Source organism: Eucalyptus grandis, chromosome 2 (assembly GCF_016545825.1).
Source record: "Eucalyptus grandis isolate ANBG69807.140 chromosome 2, ASM1654582v1, whole genome shotgun sequence".
NCBI classification, from domain to species: domain Eukaryota; kingdom Viridiplantae; phylum Streptophyta; class Magnoliopsida; order Myrtales; family Myrtaceae; genus Eucalyptus; species Eucalyptus grandis.
In genome coordinates this window covers 38,535,965-38,561,801 of record NC_052613.1, presented here as the reverse complement: position 1 = coordinate 38,561,801, position 25,837 = coordinate 38,535,965, and the positions used below count along the sequence as shown (strand labels likewise).

The 25,837-nt window shown below is 43.9% G+C and overlaps 2 protein-coding genes and 1 pseudogene across 2 annotated transcripts; all 3 read right to left on the bottom strand.

The window, feature by feature from the left end:
* Window positions 1–241: 241 nt before the first annotated feature.
* Window positions 242–4,893, bottom strand: LOC120290712 (annotated as a pseudogene).
* A 2,424-nt stretch (window positions 4,894–7,317) lies between these two features.
* LOC104432694 (ribulose bisphosphate carboxylase/oxygenase activase, chloroplastic) lies at window positions 7,318–10,057 on the bottom strand. Its single transcript, XM_010045197.3, is given in 11 exon segments — window positions 7,318–7,602; window positions 7,605–7,835; window positions 8,109–8,261; window positions 8,264–8,308; window positions 8,311–8,579; window positions 8,696–8,781; window positions 8,870–8,975; window positions 9,079–9,175; window positions 9,178–9,217; window positions 9,219–9,395; window positions 9,914–10,057. Coding segments are annotated over 11 exon segments (1,296 nt in total). The 5' UTR covers window positions 9,953–10,057; the 3' UTR covers window positions 7,318–7,549.
* Window positions 10,058–10,740: 683 nt separating this feature from the next.
* LOC104432693 (D-xylose-proton symporter-like 3, chloroplastic) lies at window positions 10,741–14,746 on the bottom strand. Its single transcript, XM_010045196.3, is given in 18 exon segments — window positions 10,741–11,228; window positions 11,317–11,342; window positions 11,345–11,450; window positions 11,790–11,835; window positions 11,837–11,886; window positions 12,016–12,052; window positions 12,054–12,094; window positions 12,193–12,255; window positions 12,343–12,390; window positions 12,517–12,894; window positions 12,971–13,032; window positions 13,035–13,071; window positions 13,164–13,288; window positions 13,376–13,442; window positions 13,541–13,600; window positions 13,719–13,797; window positions 14,210–14,310; window positions 14,435–14,746. Coding segments are annotated over 18 exon segments (1,698 nt in total). The 5' UTR covers window positions 14,672–14,746; the 3' UTR covers window positions 10,741–11,093.
* Between the last annotated feature and the right edge of the window lie 11,091 nt (window positions 14,747–25,837).

The window sequence follows — 25,837 nt, the reverse complement described above, 5'->3', positions numbered from 1 at the left end:
AAATAATTCTAGTCAAGTCCCAATGCTCACTTCCCAATCATTTCCCCCTTTTTGGCCTTTTTTTCTGGCTAACGAACAGAACAGCCCGATAAACGCGATGCTGAAAATGTACATCCAATGGCTTCGCGTTGATAAGAATCTGAGATCCCCATCGGGGACCAACATTGAACCAATGGCGATGGTAAGAAGAAGGCCTGCATAGATGAAGCTGCGAAAGTAAAATCAAAGTTCACCTACGGAATTATGCAGAGAGACGAGTAACTCGATGCATCCATTGATTATTACATGTCTTGGATTTAGTCCATTCATGACAATGTATCACTACAGATAAAAACCTTCAACCACTAATTGACAAGGAAAAGCACATACTGAGGCAAAAACTATATCTGGTTCCTAAGCACCTTTAAAAGATCTCGCGGGACTGAAACAACTGATCCTCAAATCATTTTCTGAAACTCGGCGTCCAAAATATTATGCAACACAATAACGATCAAAACATATCAAAACCTCTCTCCAAACCGAAGGAATAAGGACCCGGTGCCCGAATTTTGATCCACAGCATATTCTGCGCGTACTAGACCAAACTTAGCACCGAACCCATATGACGAGCCTTGACCCATACGCCTGTAGACCTCGGTTGGATTCCCTTTGACGAGTTTCGAACTTCCCAAGTCGTTGCCATGTTCTGCAAATACATACACGTGTGTATTCTTCACTGGTACCCGTAGCTCAGCTGCAAGCTGCATAAATCAAACTAGAGTTACTTGTCCATTCCATCAAAAGCTCTCATGATTTTGTGTTACATAGTACACGGAAAAAAGGAGGTTAAACTATGAATTCCTACCTCGAGGATATTTCTTGCTGCACCTAGCTCGCCCATGTTGTAACCTCTAACGGAGTACGGCCCGCCAAGAGTAAAGGCATCATAGCTTGGGAGGTCCCCCACACAACCGCCGTAATGGCCATGTAGAACTAGAACAGGTGGCGGCGGCTTACCAGCACCTTCCTCCACTTGTTTCAACTGAAAAAATCCTGTACATGTTAGTTGATGGCGATTGAAGAATGGGAAATTGCTGCCAATTCCAAGACCTTGGTCCAGCTGCAAGTTTTTCAAAGAAAAAAAGGACATTATGTTAGCGTAAGATCAACATCTTAAACATGAAGTCAGACAGACAAAACGATAACTTTGTAGTTTGAGCTGTTACAACGACCAGTGAAAGGCAAAAAGAAAAGAGGGACAGCTCTTCAGCACCTTATACATGTCCCTCCAGCAAACAAGAGAATTTCATCCATCTCCATCAAACCCCAGAAGAAGTTTTGAACAGTGTAATGAGCGTGGAGACAACGCATGCAGTATAAAGAACCAAATAATAAAACCCTCTCATTCAGTGGATTACATAGATTTTTTCTGAATTGAATGGGAAACATGGAAACATAATCAACATGACAAAATAGTTAGCATCTCAAGAATAAAGATTGTCACATGAATTCGTGGAGAGGTTAAATTATGAATGGAAAGCACAAACTGCGCACAAGTCCTAGGTATAACACATTAATAAACAGAGACCTCATTCTGTAGTGCTATTAGTCCTAGCTGTTGACTATAAAAGTTCATGTCCACCTCCAATGGAGAATATACAGAAAACTCTTGCTATTTACCCTGATCCTCACTTCATCCTATAAGAGGCTATATAGCATGCATCCTGTCTTCACCATCATTTAACAAGCTTGTTTCCCAGCATTTCTTCCCAGATAATTAACTGACTTCTAAAGAGCGCAAACATCTAAAAGAAGTGCTTGCTAAAAAAAAGTCATTCTTCCAGGAGCATCGATAAATTTGGTGAACCATGACACACCTGAAATACATTCCTTTGGCCAACAATAGCTCCATTAACATACTTGGTGTTGTCACGTGTGATATTTGCTTGTAGGAATGCCATTCTGTCGATACCAGTTCCACTAAGGGTCGTTGGAGGTCCATCTGCACTGATTCCTCCACTTGGCAAGACTCTTTGGCCGTTAGGGGAGATATGACTGCTTTCATCCCGAGTTGTTACTTCTTCCATCACGAGTCCATAAGTGAATTTGCTTTGCCGGGTGAAATTCTGATGATACTCAAGATTATCAGGATGACTTAAATTTTACAAACTTAAACTGATGCCAAAAGCCTGATATAATCAGTAGACTGGACATATTAAGTCACCTCAGTGATATTGGCCTTAAGACCAGCTCGATCGACCCATATTGGGGGACTTCATCCACTCCAGGACCACCGGTGAACACAGGACTCAGCTTCCGGCTGTTGAAGCAGCTGGCACGGAGGTTCGATTGCGTGGATTAGTCACTCCATCCAGATATGGGTGCACATACTCAAGCTTGAAGCGAGATCATCCTACAGTAGGGATTGCCCCAAAGATAATAGTATCATTGACACTTCGACAATCTAAGTTTTGTAAGCAAGGAAAGGGAATTATCAATGCAAAACTACCTGAGGATTTAAGAAGTTGCTGGTTGTTACTGAACCAGAATTGACCTGTTGAGGCCCATGATATTTCTATGCTCAAAGAAACAGTTCCACCAGGCTGGAGCGAAGCCTAAACAAGCAATGAAGAAAAAGTTAAGATCTAATAAAAAAAATAATATATGATCAGGAATGCTGTCAAACTGTATGCAATCTTACCAACGTGGGTCGACCTCCTCGACCAGGTACAATGCTCCACTCAGTACTAACTTCAGCCTGCTTTTGCTCTAGTTCTTTGAGCTTAATCTCTACGATGATGCCCCTTCATTCTTCTCATCAGGACGAGGTTTACTTGATGTTTGAAAATAAAGCTAGAGAATTGATGTTTCTAAGAGCTTGTTTTCCTGCTTCTATGTTGAAAACATAGCCTTGGCGAGAAAGCTGTGAAAGTTGTTCAAACACAAAACTAACCATGAGAGATAAGCCCTTGGAAAACATCATAACATGGCTTGGAGATGTGTAACAACTAGAAATATCAAGCTACAATCGTCAGAATGTGAAGCACTTGGAAATCTTCATCACACTCGAACAATTGGCCGTAAATTGAAGATCAACTGCATATAACCATTCTATCACAAGTTTCAGTGCTCTAAGACTTCAGCATTGACATCGGCATCATCAAAAGTTAAAATGAGAAAAGAGATAAAGCTCACAAACACATCGCATATGCGACATACCTGTAGGCAACTCCTTCTAATGACAGGAGTCTGGGTATTCCTTCAACCACATTGCCCAGCTTATCTTGGAACTGGACCACAAGCTGAGTGATATCCCCTTCCACAACCTCACAAACCACCTCCTTAGTATTCAAATTCCCAAAGTTAACAACTTGAGCGCATGCGTAGCCTTCATCATGGTACCACTTCTGCACTCTATCCCTAATCTTCTGCAGCAGCCGCGCGGCTCACCTTACCCTGGTCTCTCAACATCTGCAGAATCTCCCCATGCACCGGTGTCGGCAACAGACACGGCCTCGCCCTGTCGATTCTCCTCCTATAATCCTTCTCTTGGCTCCTGTAGTACTCCAACTTCTCCTTATCGGTCATATCCAGGTCCATCTCGATCGGTTTCGACTGCGGCATCAGCCCCACATTGATGCACCTAAACTTATCAGCAGATTGCCATGTGCTCTCGGTGAAAGAAATGGTCAAACTCAAACTCCCATCCGGCTTGGTCTTCCCTTCCATGTCAACTTTCTCAAACATCCCGCAGGTGGCCAGCGTCTCCAGCTCCTTCTGGAGCTGCGCTTTAGTGTAGATGCCGCCAGGCCCCCAAAGGAGACCATCTCGAAGAAGGAATCCTCGGTCCCCACGGTGGCCCACCTCCTCCGATCGAAGAACAAGATCTCCGGAGCTTGTACTTCTTGAAAGCCGCTGAGCTTGTTGAGCTGCACCACAATGTTGGCAGGCAAGCCGTGGGAGTCCCACTCCTGATTCTGCTGCTCGTCGGCAATCGCGGCGGGCGCAGAGACAACCGCCCCCAGAAACCGCCGCCGCTTCCATCTCCACCACCCCCACCCCCACCGCCATCGCCTCCGAACCCCCGCCGCCACCGCCGCCGCCGCCGCCGATGGGGGAGAAGCGGAGGAGGATGGCGAAGAGGCGGCCGCGCCGGCCGCGGCCGCGGAGGCGAGGAGGGGCTAGGGTTGAGGATTTGACGGGGCGGGGATCGGAGGTGGGAGGGTCGGAGGAGGAGGAGGAGGAGGAGGAGGAGGGTAGGTGGCACTTGAGGAAGGGAGGGGTTTAGGGTTTTGGGAAGAAGGGGAATCTGCGGCGGCGGGAGAGGGAGTGAGTGAGGGTGGGGTTGAGGAGGTGGCCGGAAGCGGCGAATGCGGGCATCGTCGCTTCCTATCGAGCTTTCCCTCCCCTCAGTCTCCAGAAATTGCAGCAGCAGCAGGAGCAGCAGGAGGAGGAGGATAAGGGAGAAAAAAAAGAGAGAGAGGGTTTTGCAGAAGAAGAGGAACTTCGTTAATGGGCTTTTTGCGTCTGGCTTCTTTTGTTTGCTTTGGGCTTCTGCAACTCGATGAGGTTGGAGCTGGTTTTGCGGACTCCCTAAGCTTCACATGTAACCATCATTAATTATCCTAAACTTTATATCATGACGACTTTCATGATTTTTTTTTTTAAAATGATTGCGTAATAGTTTTTAATATACTGCCTGAATAATAATTTATTTCATCGTAAGCAAAGAGTTAGTAAGTAGCCCCGGACCGACGGTTGTGTTTTCAACAGTTTTCCCCTGCTGGCCTCGCGCTTGTATCTCCGGATCGTCAGCCGCTGTTCAGGAATAAAACGGTTTAGCCGTTGGGCTCCTTCCGAGGAACGGGATTTTGAAGGGATCTCTGAATTGCTGCTTGTGCCATGCATGGACATTGTCCGGTTCCTTTTCGGACAAGTGTAACAGCTCGCGCCCACAAGCTTTATATAGTCCCCTGCCAATCCGATGGCACTGATCTCCCGCGCCTCTTCGTCCTCGCTTTGGCCCCGCAAAACCGTGCGCGAGCGTCGCTCCTCAGGTGTTAAAGCTCTCGGGCCCTTGGGATGGTGATGACGCCCTCTCGAAAGTGTTCTTGGAGATAGGAAGTTCACGTAGAAACCGAAGCTCGTGAAGGGATCGTTTTTTCCTTTTGTTCTTGGGAGATTTGTGGGATTGTCGGGTGAAGCTAGATGGCTCAGCGATTCGATGGGAGGCTGAGATACAGCAAGAGCAGCACCCCGAGTCCTCGGACTCCGACCACCCCTACGGTCGAGCAGCTCCTTTATGGTAAAGAGATGGACGGTGAAACGCCTCCGGCGCGCATCGGCATTCCTCAATGACCGCTCGTCCTCGGTTCATTCTTGTTGGTCTGAATTGACACTGTTGCCCAATGGGCCATGTGATCATTGCTCTCGTATTCTAACCATGTTGCAGACGGACCAGGCGAAAGTTCCAGGTGGTCCTCGACCTCCCCGACGTTTATGAGGGCCACGATCTGGAAGACGACCACCTCCACTCGTACCCCAACAACAAGAAGTCTGTTCTTGCCAAAGTGAAAGAAAGGGCTAGAAGATGGCACCTCAGCCTCGGCAAAAGCGAAACGCCAACGCGGCAACACCACGCCGTTGTGGGGGGGTCAGCTTGGATGAAGATGATGCTGAAGAAGACGCCAGTATCTTGGAGCCCCAAGTAATGTCATCCTCCTTTTTCATTCTCTACTGTTTAGTAGTATCGAAAGGTCCATACAGAAGATATTGGATCGCTTCCCGACTGCTCTTTCTGAAATATGCTCTGGAAAAGGAGAGCATTCCCGACCGGGCTCGGCGCGAGTGGAGTTTTCCGAAGTCAAAAGGAATACTCTCTCTTTGGGAATCAAATCGTTAGAAATGTGACCCTGGAGATATGAAGTTCTGAAGAATCATTTTCTGTTTTTTGCTCTTTTCAGTGTACGAGTCGGAGCTGGCACCTGAAGACTGCAAGGAGAAGGCTAGGCAGCATCCGAGAGCAATCCGGTCATATCGGAGAAGCATCTTTTGCCAAACAGTATCGATCACGAAACTGAAGCCAGTAAAGGAAACCCTCTTAGTCCTGACAAGACAATGACTGAAACCATGACGGAGAAACTCGCACCAGCATATACCATGGTTTCTGATGCAACTCAGGCAATCACTTCCAAAATCCAAAACGCCGGCTTATGCAACTGATGCAACTTATACTATCGCTTCAAAAATTCAGAATGCGCCAGGTTATGCGACAGATGCAACTCATGCTGTTGCTTCAAAGATCCAGAACCTAACGGTCAGTTCTCCAGCAGCAGGTTCGGCAGCTGGTCGGCCTGCAAACATTGCTGTTAGGGGGCACCTGCAGGATACTCCTGCAGAGCGGAAGTTAGATAAGGGGTGTCGGTGAAGGAATATATAATGCATAAGTTTGAACCAGGGAAGATGACAGGGCACTGTCTCAAGTGATAACCGAGGCAATAAGTCCCTCGGAAGGTCCCTGCTGATGGAGGCGTGGTTGAGAAGGTCAGGAGGCCGTCAGTAATTTGCTTCGGAACCAAGAGGCATCGTCCACTACTGCTTTCCATTCTGCTACGAACTCTTCTACGCATATCCCGGCATCGACCAATGCCCATGAAGGTAAATTTCGATTTTTCCAGTCCATGCCAATTGTAACGTTCTTTCTGAGGTTAAGACAAATAAATGAACTAGCTTTGGTCGATTAGTAACTACTAATCACAGGCCGAGAGCATAGACAAGCCATTCCTGTAGACCTGGCGGTAAATTTTCATGGGAGGTTTTTTTTCGCAATCCCCTGGTAAAATATGTTCTTTAGCCTTCTGAAAAATGCAGTGTAAAGAGACAAGTCACAGGACTACTGAAGAAATTCAAGTAACCATGAGAATCCATGGGTGCAACTGCATTGACCATTGTCCCAGGGCTTTCATCATCTGCGAATCTTACCGCGTGCTTTCTCTTGCATTGTAGCTATGGAAGAAGAGAATTATGGAAGAATACTCAGGCCAACTGAAAAGTGGAACGGACATCCCCTCTGCTGTCAATAATAGAATTTCATTTTTTCTCGATTCTTCATGTATATTGTGGATTAGCAAATGTTAATTATGTTGTATCAGCGCAGCATTCAGTCTTCTGTGTCGAAATGCGTATCATGTACAAGCAATAAAAATGATATTCTACAGTAAATTACTGCTGACCATTCAGCACATTGACTTCACTAGGATCAGTATTAGGTTGCGCTTCTGCTCTGTGCAAACATGGATGCAAGTGCGAGACTGAAAAAGGATTGCCCAAACATCAAGATTTTTTTTTTTTTTTTTTTTAATATAGCACAAAAAAGAAACAACAAAGACAGGATGTCCTGGTGCTTGCAACTACAGCTCTCAATTCTGGCTGTCGAAACTAGTTCTTGTCATGTGAAAGGAATCCGTTGCTTGCTTGCATTCATAAAGTATGAGCTTATGACTCCTCATTTTGCTACCACTAGGAACGACAGATGAACACACCAAACAATCAAACTTCCAGAGTGAGCATTCTAGCTGAAGAAGGTTCCGCTCTCCATGGCATCTTTGTTGGCATCACCGAGGCGGCGTCACTCAAGTACTTGTCAGCCAACTGGACTCTCTTCACGTTCTCCTGTTCCTGAACGAGCATGTTTCCATACTCAAGGAGCTTGTCGAGGCTCATCTTCGGCTGCTCGAAAGTTGGGGGACCCTCCTTTGAGTTCACGAGCTTCTTTCCAATGCTGTCAACTCCAACACCGGAGATCCACTTCCTTACTTCGTCATCATAGACACGAGCACGCAGGGCACCAAAGAAGTCTGCAAGCAGGAGCAAGCAAGCTCATGAATGACTACATCCCCTCAAAATGGTTGGTAGAATTTTACGATAACTTTCTTTCACTCGACATGCATTGAATCTCAAGTCAGTTTTCAGTTTCCATTTTCGAACTCCTCATTCTCAATGGACAGTTTTCCCATAACCACCGTATTAATTATAATTATCACAATCATTCATAGAGGTGTTTGAAACATGATCCCTTTTGGAAAATTTGGAGAGAACAATTGCCAACAGAAAATTGTGTTTATACTTACCAATAGATTGGCCGGGGAAGTTATCAACGAGTTTGACAATGTCTTCATCGGGGATATTGTCGGACCTAAAGATACCTTTGCAAACACCAATGCGGTCTTCGCGAGTTGGTGCCCAGTAGAATTTCTCCATACGACCGTCACGGATGAGAGGGCATACAGTGTGGAGAAGTCGTTACCAGTGACGATGATGGGGACCCGGGGTTCTCCTCCTTGTTGTACATACCGGGGAGCTGGACATTGGTCGGGTTATCAGCGATGTTCATGAGGGTAGCGTTCACCATCTGGTTGTTCACAGTGTATTGAGTGGTCCCACCGAGCCTACCAGCACCAGCATCGAGATCGTTGATGAAGAGGCAGCACATCTTGCCCTTCTTGATGATATCAGCTGCCTCACGATACCTTTGCCTGATCAATTTTGCGGGCTCACCAGCGTTTCCACTTTCCAGTTCTCCGGCACTCATCATAATGGGGCTGATATTGCACAATCAACCAATTAGTAGATAAAATCATAGGCAATTGTTCACTTTATAGGTTAGATTTCCCTTTTAATCTTCCAAAAACTTCTCATGAGTTCACGAAGAACTCACTTGATTCCCATCTTGGCAAAGACAAGTTCACACTGGAAGGATTTGCCCTGACCCTTGCCTCCCCAGATACCCAAAATCAGAGGAACCTAAAACAGAATGACGAAAACCAAGATCAAACATCGAAAAGCAAATTACTCCTTGGTCTCATCAGAACCAAAAAGTTCAGCTACTAACCTTGATGTTAGGGAGAGTCATGAAGTTCTTGGTGATGTGAACTACAAGCTTGTCCATGAAAGCAGGAGCAATGTAGAAACCATCCATGTTGTTGTCCAGGTTGTATCTGAAGCACAAGACATTTGCAGTATGAGCACAAGTCACAGGGACCATCTCATAAAAGGAAATCGCGAGCACTAGTCTCAGATGGTAAACATGTCTACACTTACTGGCGAAGGCCAGCACTGATGTAATCGTATGAGCTCATGATCGCATAATGAGTTCCGGTCCCCATGGGAGCCTGGAAGAGTGAATCAACCATCCCTTTCCTCTGGTGATGTCCTGTTGGTCATCAGAAGTATCGAAGGCAGAGGCCTTTCCATTTGTCCTTGTTGGTCTGCTTGTCCTCTTCAACTTCAGCGACAACCTTGAAGCTGCCGGATGAAACCTTTGGGGAGGTGAATCTGGAGTTCACCTTCTTTAGGCTGCTGCCCAAGAAGACCGAACGGGGGACGGAGTCTCCAGAGCTCGAGCTGTTCAAGCTCAACTGGATCAACGCAAAATTCTTATGATGAGCATGCAGTCGTTGTGATTAAGGAGCTAGAAACAATTTTCACAAGCTGTATAAACAAACTAAGATGGATGTGGCTGCAACGTCTAGTTGAGAAGCATGGTTTTGAGTTTTTACCCTTCACCTGAATGGGAGAAGAACACAAATCAAGTACAAGTCTTATTTCAATCTCACAAAATCTAGAAAACCGGAAAGGCAAAAAATCAAAGAACATGATTAAGTGAACACTGAAACTTGATCTAATGCATCCCCCTCCTCCATAAGCTGCAATAAAATTTTGAACTTCCCCACGAAAAAAAGAAGAAAAAAGTGAACTTCAAACCAATACATGAATGAAAATAGCATAAAGTCACTTTCTCAATGACAGCCTAGTGTAACTGTCCGACATTATAAGCACACGCCCACTTGCTTCCAGAACTGAGACAAAATCGCAATGAAGGACGCACGGAGAAAGAGAGGCGCGATCGTAGAGTTGGAAAATGGCGGGAAATTACCGGGTTAACAGTTCCAACGGTTGAAACTGTGGCAGCCATAGGCTAATGTTTACTTGGGACTTGATCAAACGACAAGCTGCTTGGACAAGTGCTTGAAGCTTGTGCGTGTCTGGATGACTCGGTCTGAACAAGCCCCTAAGCGCAGAGAAATAAGAGGACCAGTGGGGTTTTATAAACCCTCAACGGCCAAACCATCAGGATTGCTCGGCCGACACGTGGCACCAACTCAGTGCTACTGGTTGCCATGTAGGACAAAGTAGGATATTCCAGATTTCCTGAATTGGGGTGACAATTGAGGCTGAGGCCACAGCTTCTCTCTTCACCACTAAAAAAATCGGTACCTTTTTCTTTTTTTAAAAAATGGTTTTCTTTCTTCCCATCATTTTCTCTCATTCTGGAAAGAAAAACAGTAGAAATCTGGTGAACGGTGACAGGTTTGAAATGCCCATAACATGTGGATAAAGAACAATCGGCTCGAAAGAAAATCTCTGTACACGACAAGTTAGAATTAGCTTCTGAGGTGGAGTGATGCTCTCTAGTTTCTTACAGGAAGCTACTAGAGTTCTTCCACATTAGTGGCCCGTGTTCAACACCCTATCCTCCAACAAGAAATGAGCCTTGCAATTTCTTTCTGACAAAATGTCCCGAAATTTTCATGGCCTCTGTTTGATGAATGTCAATTTAAGACCATAGGAAAATTGTTGGGGTACCAAACTGATGTTGGCTGCTTTTGGAGTTGTTCTTCTGCTACAACGGCCACAAGATGCTACAACAGCAAGCTTCTTCGGTTCCCAGCTAAAGGGTGAATAAAGAAATAACACGGTACAGAAATCCAAGAGCTAAGATGATACTGCAAAAAAGCTCAAGTGACTGAACATGGATCGGGTTCGCCGAGACAATTTACATATACACGAGTCTACATCTGAGTTCTAACATATACATCAGAAACAAGTATAGCCGTACAGTTCCATCCAATAGCCGTACAGTTCCACAAGATCACTGTGCAAATGTCATTAACTGAGAGTACTTTGTCCTGTCAACAATATTAGGACTTGGGATTGAAAAGGAGCATTTGAGTAATCCTGCTAATTGCACAGCTGGGAAGAGACATGCATCAACAGATTTGTCAAGGTTCTTGTTGTCGTAGAGCTTTCGACAAATTGTTATGGTGCGACTGCCTTCACTTGAGGATTTTGGACTCGATTTCTTCCAAGCTCAAACCTTTGGTCTCTGGGACAAGGAGGACTACAAACAAGAGCGATAGCAAAGCAATAACCCCAAAAAGGAGGAAAACATTTTCAGCTCCTAGCAACTCCTGCAAAACAAAATACAGTGTTTTCATCAATCACCCTGGAGAGGTAAAATACAGGACAAGCAAATCCGGATCACTTAATATTGACTACCGTTAAAGGTGAGAAGGCGAAGGTCTGGCATTTGATCCAAAGTTTGTCAGTACTGCAAGACTGATTCCCCGCCCTCTGGTGCGCAATGGAAATATTTCTGATACCATAAGCCAGCTGATGGGTCCAAATGATATCTGACAACCAGCACAAAGAACTATGCTCTTAACAATGGTTCACCACTCACGTATTAGGCAGTATGTAACAAGGGCGTGCGTGTAAGTGAAAATGGTAAAAATGATGGGCTAATTATGCATAGAACATCAATTTGCAAGAATCCAATGATGATTTCTAGTTTAATTTCAATTTTGAGGCAGAAAGATAACTATAAAACTTTGAGAGCGGTAGAATGGAAAAAAATTATTACATTGCATTCAAATTGTTGACGTGATAGATTATTTCAATTTAATTTTTGAGTTGAACAGCAGAAAATGAAGACGCCTGGAATGGCAGTTCGTCGAAGACATATTAGTCACCTGATAGCAACCCACATACAGGAGCAAAGCAGCAACAGCAACAGAGGAATTCTCCGAGAAATTTGTAATAAGAAGAGAGGAAGAGTAAAGAGATAACCTGAACACATAAAAAAGAGAATGAAACAGTCCATTATAATTTTCTGGGACATCCTTGACATTAAAGACTAATGGAGAGAGTCGGAAGATTCTTGGGTGGAAAAAATAAGAAGTAGGACAAGATACATACAATCCCAGCAACACCTCCAATCAGCAGGGTCTTCTTCGAGGTCATCAACTTTTAGAACAGCTACCGATGTCATCAGTAACTAAAGAAGTATCATTGGAAAGCAAAATTGGTCACTGACAAAGGGAAGCCTAAGGACAGAAAAACACACGATAGGCTGTTATAAAGAATTAATCATGCCTTGAAAAGGCCAATTACAACTGAAACTCTGGTAGCATCAGCAGCAGCAGAGAAGCCAGCACTCTTGAGCATCAAAAACAAAATTTTGATCAGGTCGAGTCATCATTGATTGAATTTCAAATGATAGAAATAATGGAAGTTGTCATGTACCTGGAGAATTGGGCCTGCATAATAGAGAACACTTGGCTGTCCAGTGATCTGCCAAAAACCAGGTGGCGAATTTGTTTACAAACCACAACTTTTACCGATCTCCGATAAATACCATATGATAGAAGAAAGGAGCAAGAAAAGAATATGCCACTTTAGGCGTATCAGTAAATTTACCTGCTGGAAAAGGACTAAACCGCCAGCGATGATGAAGGCTTTTAGGCTAGGCCCCTGGAATACCTCCAGAAAACTTCCTTCGGGTTCCTCATCTGCATAGGCAGACTTCAGCGGGACAAGAGTGTCTTCTATTTGTCTTTCGGACACCTTGTCACCAGCAGGTCGTCCCCTTAATCTGCTCAGGGCAGCAACAGCTTTCTCTTTGTAGTCTTGTAAAGGCCCTTTACCTTGGACAGCCCTCAGAAGCAACCAGCGAGGAGATGGGGGGAGACTCCACATGCCCAGTCCCATTACTAATGCAATAGGGGCACCCACTCCATACATGTATCGCCACCCCCCAATGGCATCAATTTGTAAGTTTCCCACAAAATAACCCAACTGCCAAAAGGATCATTATCATTTTCAAGAAAAGTTACACATGTTTTCACAGAAATATGCATTTTCTAAGAGTTACCAGAATCCCAAGAACTATGAAGAGTTCCTTCAAAGATATCAGGGTTCCACGAATCTGAGGCAGCACGTTTCCGCAATATAAAGAGGTGCTCCGTGCATAGCCTGTGGAAATCGTGTATTTGAGGCATATGACCAAGAACAAGATGAGAATTCACAAGAACAACAAAGAGCATGCAAGCGTTCAATTAACTTACCAGGCCAATGCCTAGGCCATAGAGTAGTCTTCCTAATAACAGAACACCAAGACCAGGGGCAAGAGATGTGATAGCACCACCAGAGACATAGAGTACAGCTGCTGTGATAAGTTCTCGCCTCCTCCCTTTATAGTCAGAAAAAGTTATCTAGAGTGTCTAAGAAGCTGGCTATTCGAATTATAAAAGACGAAAAATGCAAGTGAGGAGAGTACCAAGGAAATCTGCAATCGGATACACAAGAAGGGAACCTAGAAGAGCTCCGTAAAGGGAACCACTAACCTATGACCAATCGAAACAGATATTTCAATTGGCGCATGCATTGCACAGAAATAAAATGCTATACATATAGCATTTGAGATTTGATATGTGAATCATACCACAAGACCGAGCTGAACAGCTGAGAGGTTGTACCAAGTAGTGCCACTAAGCTGAGGAGACTGAAAGCGTGGCAAAATGACAGACCCGAGCATCAAACAATACAGTGCTTTTATGGGATCTTTCCATACTTTTATTTGATCAAAAGAAAATGATAAAAACATGATTTTATCTTTTTACCTGCATCGAGAGAGTTGCCCCCGAAGTGGCACCAATATCATAACCAAATAACAATCCCCCGAGTGCTGGGAACAAGAACCTGGAAGATCCATCTCTTAGATATATTAAAGGCAGTCAATTCCTGGCTATCTAAGACCAGCAGACCATATAGACATCGAAAGGTGTACACAGCATGCCCTTAGACAATTTATTTCCTCCTGTGCCTTCAATAACTAGTGATCGACATATAATTTCTTGAAATTAGCACATTGTCATAAAAAAAAAAAAAAAGATTCAAATTTCTGTTATGCTCTCCAAAAGAGGGGAAAGGGGACCAATGCAGGACTCAAATTTGATGTTAATCCTCACGCATCCTCAAGCCGAAGCACTGTCGAATGGAACGCTGAATTATGTGGAATCACAAACAATGCATGCCATCAGTCCCCCGAGAACAAGGTAGCCACCGGAAGGATAAAAACAAGAACAGTGCAAAACAGAGAGAGAAATCATACGGAAGAATAACAGAGGACCAAGAAAACTCCTCTTGGTTTGGGTCGGAGATAGGCAACTCAGCATCTCCAGCTGAAGAATCGTACTCTCTCTGCGCACCAACCTGTCCAGCCAAAAAAAAAAAAAAACCCAAGAAAACTCACTTCTCAGAAAACCCAAAATCCAAGTGGGAGGAACCCCGAAGAAAAAAAAAGTCAAAGAAGCCACATCAGTCACTGATCCCTCACAGCGAACTCAAGCTTGGAACTTGGCAACAAGGGCAGGTTAGGAAGCTCGGCATTCCCGGAATTGAGGCGGCCCCTGTGGAGGCTCGAATTCGGGCGAGGGCGATGGGCGTGCGATGAAATGCGGCCGCGTTGCTGGTGGTGGTTCTTGGGTCGAAGGGACGGAGGACGGGCTTGCGGGAGCTTGAGCTCGAACAGGGGTCGATGAGCCACGATGCCGCAGCTGCAAGCGCCAGCCATCGAGATCGGTGAGCTTGGATTGATTCTTCCCGCTTTTTTATTCTATCCTCTTCGCTGCGTTCGGTTGTTGATGCTTCTATGGTCTCCTCTGGATGATATTCGGTTGACATTTCAGTTTTAGGGCGTGCATGGAAACGTTTCTAAGAAACGTTTCCGGCACACTTTGTACGGAAAGTGTCGGGAACAAAAAAGGAACAGAAACGCGTTTGGTTGCGTTTTGTTCGCTTTTTTTTTTTTTACGGAACGAAATAGAAAGCGAGAAAAAAAAAAAAAAGTTGTTTCCAAAAAAAACACTTCTCGGAAGAACAAAAGAACAAAAACGAAAGAAACAAAAGAACAAATTCGGAACAAAGCGAAGAATTCTTCGTGCGTGCTCGTCGTCGCTCCTCTCGGCTGAAGCTTCGTTCTTCCGTTTCCGGCGTGTCTTCCATCTCTCCGGCGGCTCCCACTCGGCTGACTCTCCGGCGACTCCTCACTCCGGCGACTCCAGGTACGTTTCTGGTGCTCCTCCTTCTCCGGTCAGCGTCGCTCCCCGTTCGGCGCTCCTCCTCCGGTCAGCGTCGCTCCCCTTCGGCGCTCCTTCTCCGGTCAGCACTGCTCCCCTTCGGCGCAACAGATCTGGGACGGCTCGCTCGGATTGCTCGCCCAGATCTACCGTGCCGAAGGGGGAGCAACGCTCGCTCGAGAGCGAGCTGCAGCTCGATCTGCAGCTGCTCGAGCAGCAGCTCGAGCTCGAGCCGCAGCTCGCTCGAGCAGGTCGCTGGAGCTGCTTGAGCTGCAGCTCCAGCGAGCTGCAGCTGCTCGAGCAGCAGCTCCAGCAGCAGCAGCTCGCTCGAGCAATTGCTTCCTTTCGTCCACTCTCAGGCGTGCACATTCGTTCTCCTACTCTGTTCATTCTTCTTTCCCCTGTTCCGATGTTTTCTTTGATCGATTCGATGATGTGCCAGTACCTTCAGATTGAATTTTCATTTTGAAAGTTTTTGTGGGTTTATGTACGTCGGGGTGAAGTATCGCTGTCGAACTTTACGCCCAAAGCGCATGGATCGATTGGAGATTTTTAGGGATGAATGGAAACTCGACATATGTCGGTTAGGGCTCAAGAAATCAGGAGGAGCAAGTCTTTGCAAATGGCTTTGTTCCGGGTCTGATTCGCTGATTCGCGCTACGAATGCTGATACGATCCCCATTCGTTTGGGGGATCATGACGTATTTTTTTGGCAATCTGCACCTTGTTATGTGCTGTACGTGTGCGAATGGAGTCTGGCTTTGTACTGTGAATTTTGCTCCAGTCAAGAAAGTTCCGACTTCAGACTTCATATTGGGTTTCATCAATTGAAAAGCAGGGAAAGCTAGCCATAAAGGGCAGCATGCTATCGCCTTTATGATTTTCTTTTAGCTATCTTTAAAGATCAAGGATAGGATGATGGCAAGTTATCTTTCAATCTTGCAATCTGAAATGTAATTTGTTCGGAGGGAATAATTGCTAAATATGTCATCTCCTGTTTTCGATCTTTTTATCAGTCACATGGTTGTTCTGTGCTTTTCCTGTTAATATTCTCTTTCTTTTTCCTCTGTTGCATAGTTTTGAATGCGGCACTGAATTTTACGTTGAAGGCGAAAGCCGGAACTAGTTAACCAAGAACTGTTGCATCGGTTGATGGGGATATCCCGAAACGGAAAACATGATCATTGGCTATGGAAATGGTGAAGGGAGGCTGATACAATGGAGCTTGAGTGGCGGAAAGTTTCTGCCGTTCATGATTGTCCACCAGGATATTGGACCTTTTGCTCTGAAAATTTATTTTTAGAACCAGCGGCTGATGCAAGTGACGTCAACAGCATTCGGGAAGGAGGAGAATACAGCCTAGACTGTTCATATGTTCTTGGGAGGTTCTGGAGTTGGAACTGAGCCTCAACCTCTCAAGGCGTCTAATGTCTCTCCTTGCACGAGTAGATGCTTTAGAATCTCAGTCGGGAAAAATGGGAGATGGGCTAATGCAGTTGACAGTTTACACTTGGTCAATGAGGACGAAGCAGCAATTAAATCTCTGCGGGCCTGGGATAGTAATGGGACGAGTTGAATTTGCAGAAGCTACAAAGTTTGAGTGCTCTGCTATTGATGCTAGAAGGAGGAGAACCAAAGTGGAGATATTACGCACGCTCCATACTTGGTACAGGAAGCTCTCGTATGAAAGAGAAGCTAAGTCCATAGAATAGAGATGGCTTGACCTTCAAGCACAGAAAAATTCATATGGCATGTTTATCCACCCTGCAAAGCAAATACTGGGTCCTGTGGAGCACACAATGATGATCTAGATGGCTGGATGCACAGGGAGGCAGAAGGCCAGAAACTCAAGCAAGGTAACCTTGCTCTGAAGAACAGCATATCTGCAAGGAATCTGTGAGGGTGTTCTGGGAGATGAGAGAGAGAACAGAATCTGACTCTGCCGATGCAAGAACATAGATGGGGGGTTATATATATATGACTATATCTGGGGCAGGAAAAGAGCCCACACGGCGTCCTCATACTCAAGTTCGTTTGGATCGGATTCCTGGCCAACTAGACCTTGTTAGCAAAGCAGTGGAACTAGTGTGGAGTGCAGGTGCATCTCTGTTCAGAAGATATTTCACAAGGTAAAGATCTAATTCCTAATCGGCTGTAGACACTATCAACGATGAGAAGCCCGCCATTTAACTACATAACACCGGCGGTATCTATCCTGAATGGTTCCGACCCACCCTGGCGATGATTGTGATTGCTCTGGAGGTTGCTAGGATTCAGGAAATGTCCTTGTATCATCAAGAAAGGGGGGACATCCCAAATGACCACAATGGAGCTTGCGTAGAAGTCGGAGTAATTTAAACTGTGTTATACGAATGGGGGATTTTGATTTCGACATCTACGGGACTGTGACGTGATTCTCCACCCGCAGCTGCTCTCCTGACCTTCACGACAAACCCCTCCATTACGATCACGGGAACAAGAGACTGCCACAGTTGGTGTTCTTAGCTGCTGAAAACATTCCACCTCTGCAGGAGTCGACAATCTCGTACCATAACATCAAGACAGCCCGATCAGGTTTGTGATTCCGATGGAAACGCTGAGAATGAAAGTTGCTGCTATTTTGATTCTAGAGCGTCGCGGGTGAATGTGAAAAACTGATGGAAGAAGAAACTTTTCACGTCATGGAGAACTAACTTGGTGTTGACCTGGGATGGTTCCCGTCCAAGCTCTGGAAAAGCTTCCCAGGGGCGTGCGCACGCGATTCACATTTCGCGCATGATCCTCGCATGTTGCTTTAGAAAGTCAGTATGATTCCCCAGCTGTTTTACCGTTGTCGTGTTGGATGCACGCGAAAAGGCGACAAGGCATGCGTGATTGCCTTGTGATCACTCTCAAATGACAATCAGTTTGATATCATTTACTGCGGCATGAATTTGTTATTATCATTTTCCCATCTGATGGAGCCTTGAGTTTTGGTTTAATTTTCTCTAGACTTCTTTTTTTCTCAATTGATGATTGATCCTCATCTGCATGTAACCAAGTCAACGAATCTTACTCGTGACTGAACCGAATCATAACATCATAATCACATGATAATTGATATTGATGATAACAACCAGTGACCAAATTACATAATATAAACAAGAATCACAGGGATAAAATATCGATATTTAGAATCATGAGTTTAATTGTAAAATATTTGAATAGCTACTCTAGCATTGTATAAAAAAAGAAAATGGGTGGGCGCATAAGAGGATGAAATAGCAAGTTTGTAAGAGAAGTGTGAATTAATAATTTCTGCTTTGAAAACTTTGTCCTCTTATACTTTAATAATGTAGGGTATCTTTTTTTTTTTTTTTTTTGGTAAAAAATTGCAGGGGGGTAATTGAAATAGGCTTTAAAAGGGATATAAATCTCACCATTCTATTTGTAGCGTTAAATAAATTAATTAGCAGCACTATTTTTCCAAAAGACACAAGGATCTCATTTCTTAAGCTTAGCAAAAGAGGAAAAAAAAAATAAATCACGGCAAAACAAAAGCAATGTGCTAAAAATGTTTGTCTTCACTAACCATGAACAAAATAAAATTAATGAGCATTTTATAAGAATGAGAATTCAATATCAATTTTAAACTTTATTAAAAACATGTTTTTTAAAAAAAATAAAAAAAATAAAAAACAGAAATTTTTTCGTTTACCAAACGTGATTCTTTTTCTATTCTAGGAACAGAAATTACTGATTCAAACATGTTTTTGTTCTTTTTTATTCCAAAAAACAGTTTTTTACACTTACCAAACACGTTCTTTTGTTCAAAAGCGTTCAGGAGCAGAAACACTTTTATTTGTTCCCAGGAACAAAAGAAACAAGTGTTTCCATGCGCACCCTTACTATGTTGCTCGCAGTGGACCCTTCGATTTGGGGAAGCTGTTTAGCCCGAGTTACAGTTAGGGGAATGCATGGTCCGGGCTAATTTAGAAACCACATTTGGATCGGACCAACCGGTCGATTTTGGATGATCTTCGGGGACTGATTTGGTCTGATTTTACCTAACAAATCGAAGGGATGAATTGGCCAAATTTTTTAAATTTTAAATTTTAAATTTTAAAGTAAATACTAATTAGTAATTTTTTTTTCTTTTAATATTGAGAAACTCCCATTTGCAGAAAATAGAAAAATAAAAAAGAAGAAGAAAAAATCAGGGTTTCGGTACTGATTCAAGAACCTAGGATCAACAACAAAGGAACGGTCGAAGTTTGCCTTAAAAGATTATTCCTTTGGGGAATATAACTTTGAGATAGGTTATCAGTTCATGAATTATGCTCCAATTGTTCATAGTTCCATTTACACTGATTTCTGGGCATAATTTGTGCCGATTCTACAGGACCAGCTGGATTAGGGCACTTAAGCGGAAACATGAAATCGTGCCTCGCCTGTTAGATGCACCACATAACACCAGCCACGGTTTCGAAGGATGAAAGGTTCTCCCTTTTTCTTTGAACTTTAGTAACCATTCTTCTATTTGTGACAATCCTCTTCGTGAAATATCGATTTTTAGTGTAGGGTTTATTCAGATCCATGAAGTCTATGGATAGAGTAAGAACAAGTGCTTTACTGTCTCAACCTCTCGGTTACATAGGGTGTATGTATGGTCAAGTAATATCTTCCTTCTGCACAAATTTTCTTTGGTAGGAAGAGCATTTTGATATGTACTCCATGTAAATATTTTAATTTTTTGGGTAGGGGAGGGGGGTTTCACGTGTCAAATTTTATTCCATAAGTCACAAGGTGACTGAAATGATTATGATGTTTGTGCTCTTGTATTCTAGATATCGACAGTTCTCTCTGTCATATGCATTTTTATTAGTGAAGAAACTTGACTTATGCATTTTTATTAGTGAAGAGACTTGACTTAGTTCTTGTCTATGCAATTTTGTCTCATGGGTTTTTGGTCTTCAAGGCAATTATTAATATTTCGCCGACTAACTGTTCATTATACAATCTCTGTAGAATTTGCTCATTCCATCTATTTAAGATGTTTGTGCTCTTATATTCTAGATATCAGCAATTCTCTCTCGTTATATGCACTTTTAATAGTGAAGAAACCTGACTCTGTTTCTGTCCATGCAATTTTGTCTCGTGCATTAATGGTCTTCAGGGGAATTATTAATATTTTGCCAACTAATTGCTCATCAAACAGTCTCTGCAATAGTTGTTCATTCTATCTATCTTCCTCCTTAATAATTAACTCAGCAACTCTAGCAGCTCTCCATAATTCACAAGTCCCCACAATCACTTCTCTCTAGAGCCATTTGTCCTCTCGTAATATTGATACTCTCGATATTTTCCATTGACTACATCGTTGAAGGTAAGATAGTGTACTTTGTCAACTTCATAAAGGCCGAGTTCCTTTTCTAGCATTCCAAAATGAGTTTCTAGGGAAGTAAATCCTTTTAAAATTTGACACCATAAAGAATGTGTGTTTTGAGAAATTCTCGAGCTTCTCTCTCTAAGCATTGCCTTATTGAAAGATATTAAATCTCTAAAGCCTATTCCTCCCATATCTTTCCTCATTTTTAACAAATCTCATTTTCTCCAATGCAACCCAGTCTTTGATTCACCATTTTTCTACCAAAATAAGGCAATTTTTCTCTCTATGGCACGGCAAATAGAAATTGGAATTTTAAAGAAAGACATTTGTGTATTGGGACAATGCTTGAACCACGGTTTTAGTTAAGATTTCCTTCCTCGCTTTCGATATAAATTTTTCAAGGAACGTGTGTCAAAGTATGTCTTCATGGTGTTTTTTTAGGCATGATAATTGAATTTTATCTGTTGATTCAAGTAAATGAGACATGTATCAAACGGGTAGAATAGGTTGAGACACCTCATAGACCACCACGTCAGGATAGATAAACCACTCCATTCACAAAAAAAAAATTGCAAATTGAGAGTAATAAACCACTCCATTCACAAAAAAAAATTGCAAATTGAGAGGAACGGATTCATGACCATCAGAATGAAGGGACTCATAACTATGGCTATGCCGCCCTAGTAACTAAATAGCATTTTAGCACCATGTCCGTGTGGACCCTAACATGGGTTTCGGGAACGTGATTACCACTAACTAATAATATCACGTCAAAATAAAAATAAAAAAGTAATTTAAGAAATATGCCCAACCATTATTTTAGGAGTAAAAAATGGGTTTTTTTTGGTCCAAAAAAGCCGTCTTCTTACGAGGATAATACAAAAGGGCATTTGACTAGGAGCTCCCCAAAATACTACGAGCCACGGAATTGGAGGGAAGAATCTCTCAATTCTCGGAAAATTCACTCGAAACGATGTCTCTTCTCTCTCTACTAGCCCAAAAACCAACCTCGATCCATCATTTCCGTCTCGACTTCTCCGCACCACCAAGTGCTCCCAATTCTGAATCTCCCCATCTCTTCAAGCCCCTAAGGCATCCATGCGCCCCCGGCACTTCTCTCTCGCGCTTCTCCCTTCCTCCTTCACGAGACGATAAAAGGCCGTCGGCCTCTTCGACCTTTTCTCGCTCGACAATGGAGAAAGGCTTCAGTTTCCAGGCCGAGGGAAAGAAGAAGCGCCAGACCCGGCTTCAGAAGCGCGCCCCAAAAACTCTTCAGCTCAACCGTGCCGTTGTCGATGGCGATGACGCGGCGGTGGACCCTTTGAAGCCCGCGGTGATCCCATTGCTGTCGCCGGTGTTCGTATGCGCGTCCCCATTGGCCGGAAGCGAAGGTTTCCAGTTGCCACGCCTGATCGACGATAAAGACGGCATGAGAGCTAGCCCCGGAGTACCGGCCTCTCCAGCCAGATTGCGGGAGCCTCCTTTGCCCGCTATCTTCCGATCACGATGCGTTCTTTAGAGAGCCGCCCCGATACACGAGTTAGGGGACGCGATTGTTCGGCGTCGCAAAGTCCGTTTGGTTTAGATTATTGACCTTAACTGAGTCACTTGTAGCTTTGTAGATGCGTTATGGTCGAGTGCACTAGTTCTTCTACATCATGTAAGGAAGTATGCGTATAAAGCCTTCCATAAGATAAGTTATCAATGAAGTTAGAAGACGTGGGTTCTTCTCTAGCAATATTGGTGAATTCAAATCTTGCGAGCTCAGAATTATCTTCCACGAATCTGTGTGGCAAATGGCGGTCGATGACTTGGAATGGGTGGAATCGGAAACCGAACTGATAACCTCCTTTGCGAGATCAATTTCAAGTTCCTAAACCCTTTGCATACACTACAATACGTCCCTCATGAGACCCCGAACCGGGGTCATCGAGCTAGCTAGCTGGCCGACGAAGGGTTGGATTGGATACTGCGCATCTGTAATCAGACCTAAGTTGCTCTCATTTGCATATCCTTTTTTGACTCATGTACGTGGTGCACAAAAACTCAATTTTGAGAGGTACCGGTAGCGTATGCTTTAATTTTGTTTTTGTTTTCTCGAATAAGTAAATCTATCAAACATACAGGTTGGGTCAAAAATAGTTGTACCCGAAACTCATTCTGACAAATTCTCATATAATGCAAATATAATAATCCATACTCCACCCGACCCAACCTGTATTGTTATAGCAATTTCATATTTAACTCAATCCACGAAAACTCATATATAAACTAAGGAGGGACTATGAAATGAGTGAGTACAAGATTGAGTAAGGATGAGAGAGAATTAAAAGAGAGTCTCGATTGGGTTTAAGTAAGTTGTAAACCTATTTAAGTATTTATAACTTATTTAACATGTGTATGGGTTAAGAAATGAGTTTATGAGAGCAAGGACATAGGAGAAAAAAGGCAAGCTGCCCAACGGGGAAGTGTAGTCAAACCCTCTTGGAACATTGGGAGCTGTTTTGCTAAGCACTCTTTATTCCACCAATTCTTACAATGACAGATTGATTCTTACCAAATCTGTCCAGCGTTTTGTGCTTAATGAATCTCTTATTGTCGGGCAGGTTAATCAAATGATGCGTAGTTACTCCGCTGTCCATGCCATATCTGATTTACCTGATTCTATAATATTTTTCAACTATGAGTCAACCTAAAAAAAAAAAACATCGCTTTTATTTTGGGCATAAAAGCATTTTGAGTGATTAGATGAGGACAGAATATAGTGAAGCGGAGCCCCTTCGAACCAATAACTATAGATATGTTATTGTACTACATGCTTTAGGGTTGATATCACTAGGGGTGTGCAATTGGATCGGGTCAACCCGGTTCCCGGATTGGCCCACCCGGAAAACAGGGTCGGGAACCGGTTCCAAAATGCAGAACCAGTTTGAACCGGTTCGAAACCGGTTCTGAGGGATTATCCATCTAGGAACCGGATTGACCGGACCGGTTTGGGAACAGTTTGAGAACCAACCCAAAAAGACCAAAACCCTAATTTGTTTCTATATGCTCTCACACCCGCAAACTTCCCCGAGCTCGCGACCCCCGCCGATTCCCTGCAACGCCGCACAACTTGCGCTACCGCCTCACCAGCGAGCCCGTGCCTACCTCTCCGCTCGAGCGCCGACGCTCGCTCATTCTCGCGTCTGTTGTCGCTGCACCCGAGAAGAGCCCGACGCTATCAAATCTGAGCCGATCACCGCGACGCTCGTGCCTCCGATCTCCTTCGCCGACGCTCCCCACAGCAGCTCAACCTAGCACCGTCACGCTCTGCCTCACCAGCGAGCCCATTGCCTCTGCTCGAGCCTCCACCGACGACGCTCTTGCTTCGACGCTCATCGATTTTGCCCTGACCCACGAAGCCGTCTTGTCCCATCTCGCCGGAACTCTCGCCGCGAGCCCGCGTCCCCGCAACGCGCCGCACCATCGTGCTCGCCTTGCTCTGCTCCTGCAGCTAGATCCAACCACCGCGACCTCCGATCAGTGACCCAATGCCACAGATCCAGCGATTCGACGACTCAGCGTTGCCCTCTGCTCTGTTCGTTTTTGCCAATGATTGATGCCAAAGCAAACCCTAATTTGTTCCATCCGAGCGCTGACGCTGCTTCCGCTCGCCCACCGTCGCTTTCCTCTGCGACACTCGTAGCCCATGAGATCCCGACGTCACCACTCCGCCTCTCCTTGCTTCGTGTCCCCGAAATCGCACGTCGCCTCTGTCAACCCGGTTTACGGATGCTTGCCAGCCTTGCAAAATAGGTTCCAATATAAAAAGGGTTAATCCTGTTCCCGAACTGGAAAAACATGATGGGCCGAGAACATGGTCCAATGCAAATAGGGTCGGGAACAGGGTCCAAAAAAAGAGAACCGGTTATAATAGGGTCGGAGTACGGGGTTCGGGTCTAGACCTTATCCACCCTAGACCCGATCATCCCAAAATATCACGATAATTGTTCCTCTACATCTTATTTTTGCTCAAAACTGTACATTTTTTAAAATGGGCGCCGGTCGTCCTTGAATTGGTGCGGTGGTTACCGACAGGCAAAATCCATTGAACTTTCCATGCTTTGTAGTGTAATAGGTGCTTTCTTCTACACTAATTCCTAACGAGGGGGTTGGAATAAGGAATTTGCTTAATCAATACAAACACATTGCCTGAAAATTTTCATAATTCCAAAGAATCATGTACAAATACTCCCTCTCATAGTAGGAAACCGCATGTAGCAATTAAGAAATGAAATTCAGCCGTGGTACATGAGAGGGAGTATTTAATAGAAAGATGTAGGAATGGTCAGTTTGGTTCAATTTGAAAAATTGTCAACCTAAACTACAACAAACCAAACCAAACCAAACCAAACCAAACCAAACCAATAACGTTGTCTACCGGTTTGTTACAAATTTCAAACCCTTTTCATAAAGGCAATTTACAAATAATGAGTTTCATACTTACCTAACGTGCAACATAATATAATTGTCATTAAATCAAATTAATTATCGATGACAATTTAAAATATTATTAAATAGAACAAAAGAATACAAATGATAATGGAAAAACTCGCGTATCTCATCCAACCCTTTATCATTAATGCTATTACTTGGAAGGCGACTATTTACGTCGTATTTCCCCTTTTTTGATCTTTAATAGTTTCCAAATTCTAGTTGTATATTATATAAAAACTTTTATGTCGATAAATCCAATCAAGCAAATGGTTACTTGAAAATGTAGTCATTAACATGATTAAATGTCTGGAGAATCTCAAACGATGAATCTGAATGTTTATATAATGAAGTAACTAATGTATAGAAGAATAAATTCCGGACATGATAAATAATTTATATGAGATCCTACGCCCGCATGCCGGTCAAACAGATATGACTAAATAATTATAGTCCTTTTTAATGTTTGATCTGCTAATGAACTTGTCCCTTCTCCTTAATGTTCTAGATTACCGGTAGGTCTGCCCCATGTGAAAGGAAGAAATGCGTGAAACAAGGCTGATTAGTCCAATGCGGCGTGCTTTGAAAACGTGGAATGCTTATCAACAGTCAAAGATCCAACTCGCCTATAAACACTGAGCGGGTTCTTTTCATTATGCTCATCAGCTCAGATTTTCATCCTCTAGAGTAGACTTTACTTATATGACACGATGAACTCTCATGCACAGTCTCGAGAGGAAGACGCACCGTCGCGGGAGGAAGCCCTCTCGTGAACACAGTGGCGAGCGGATGCCCTCACGGCAGGGTAGATCGCCGA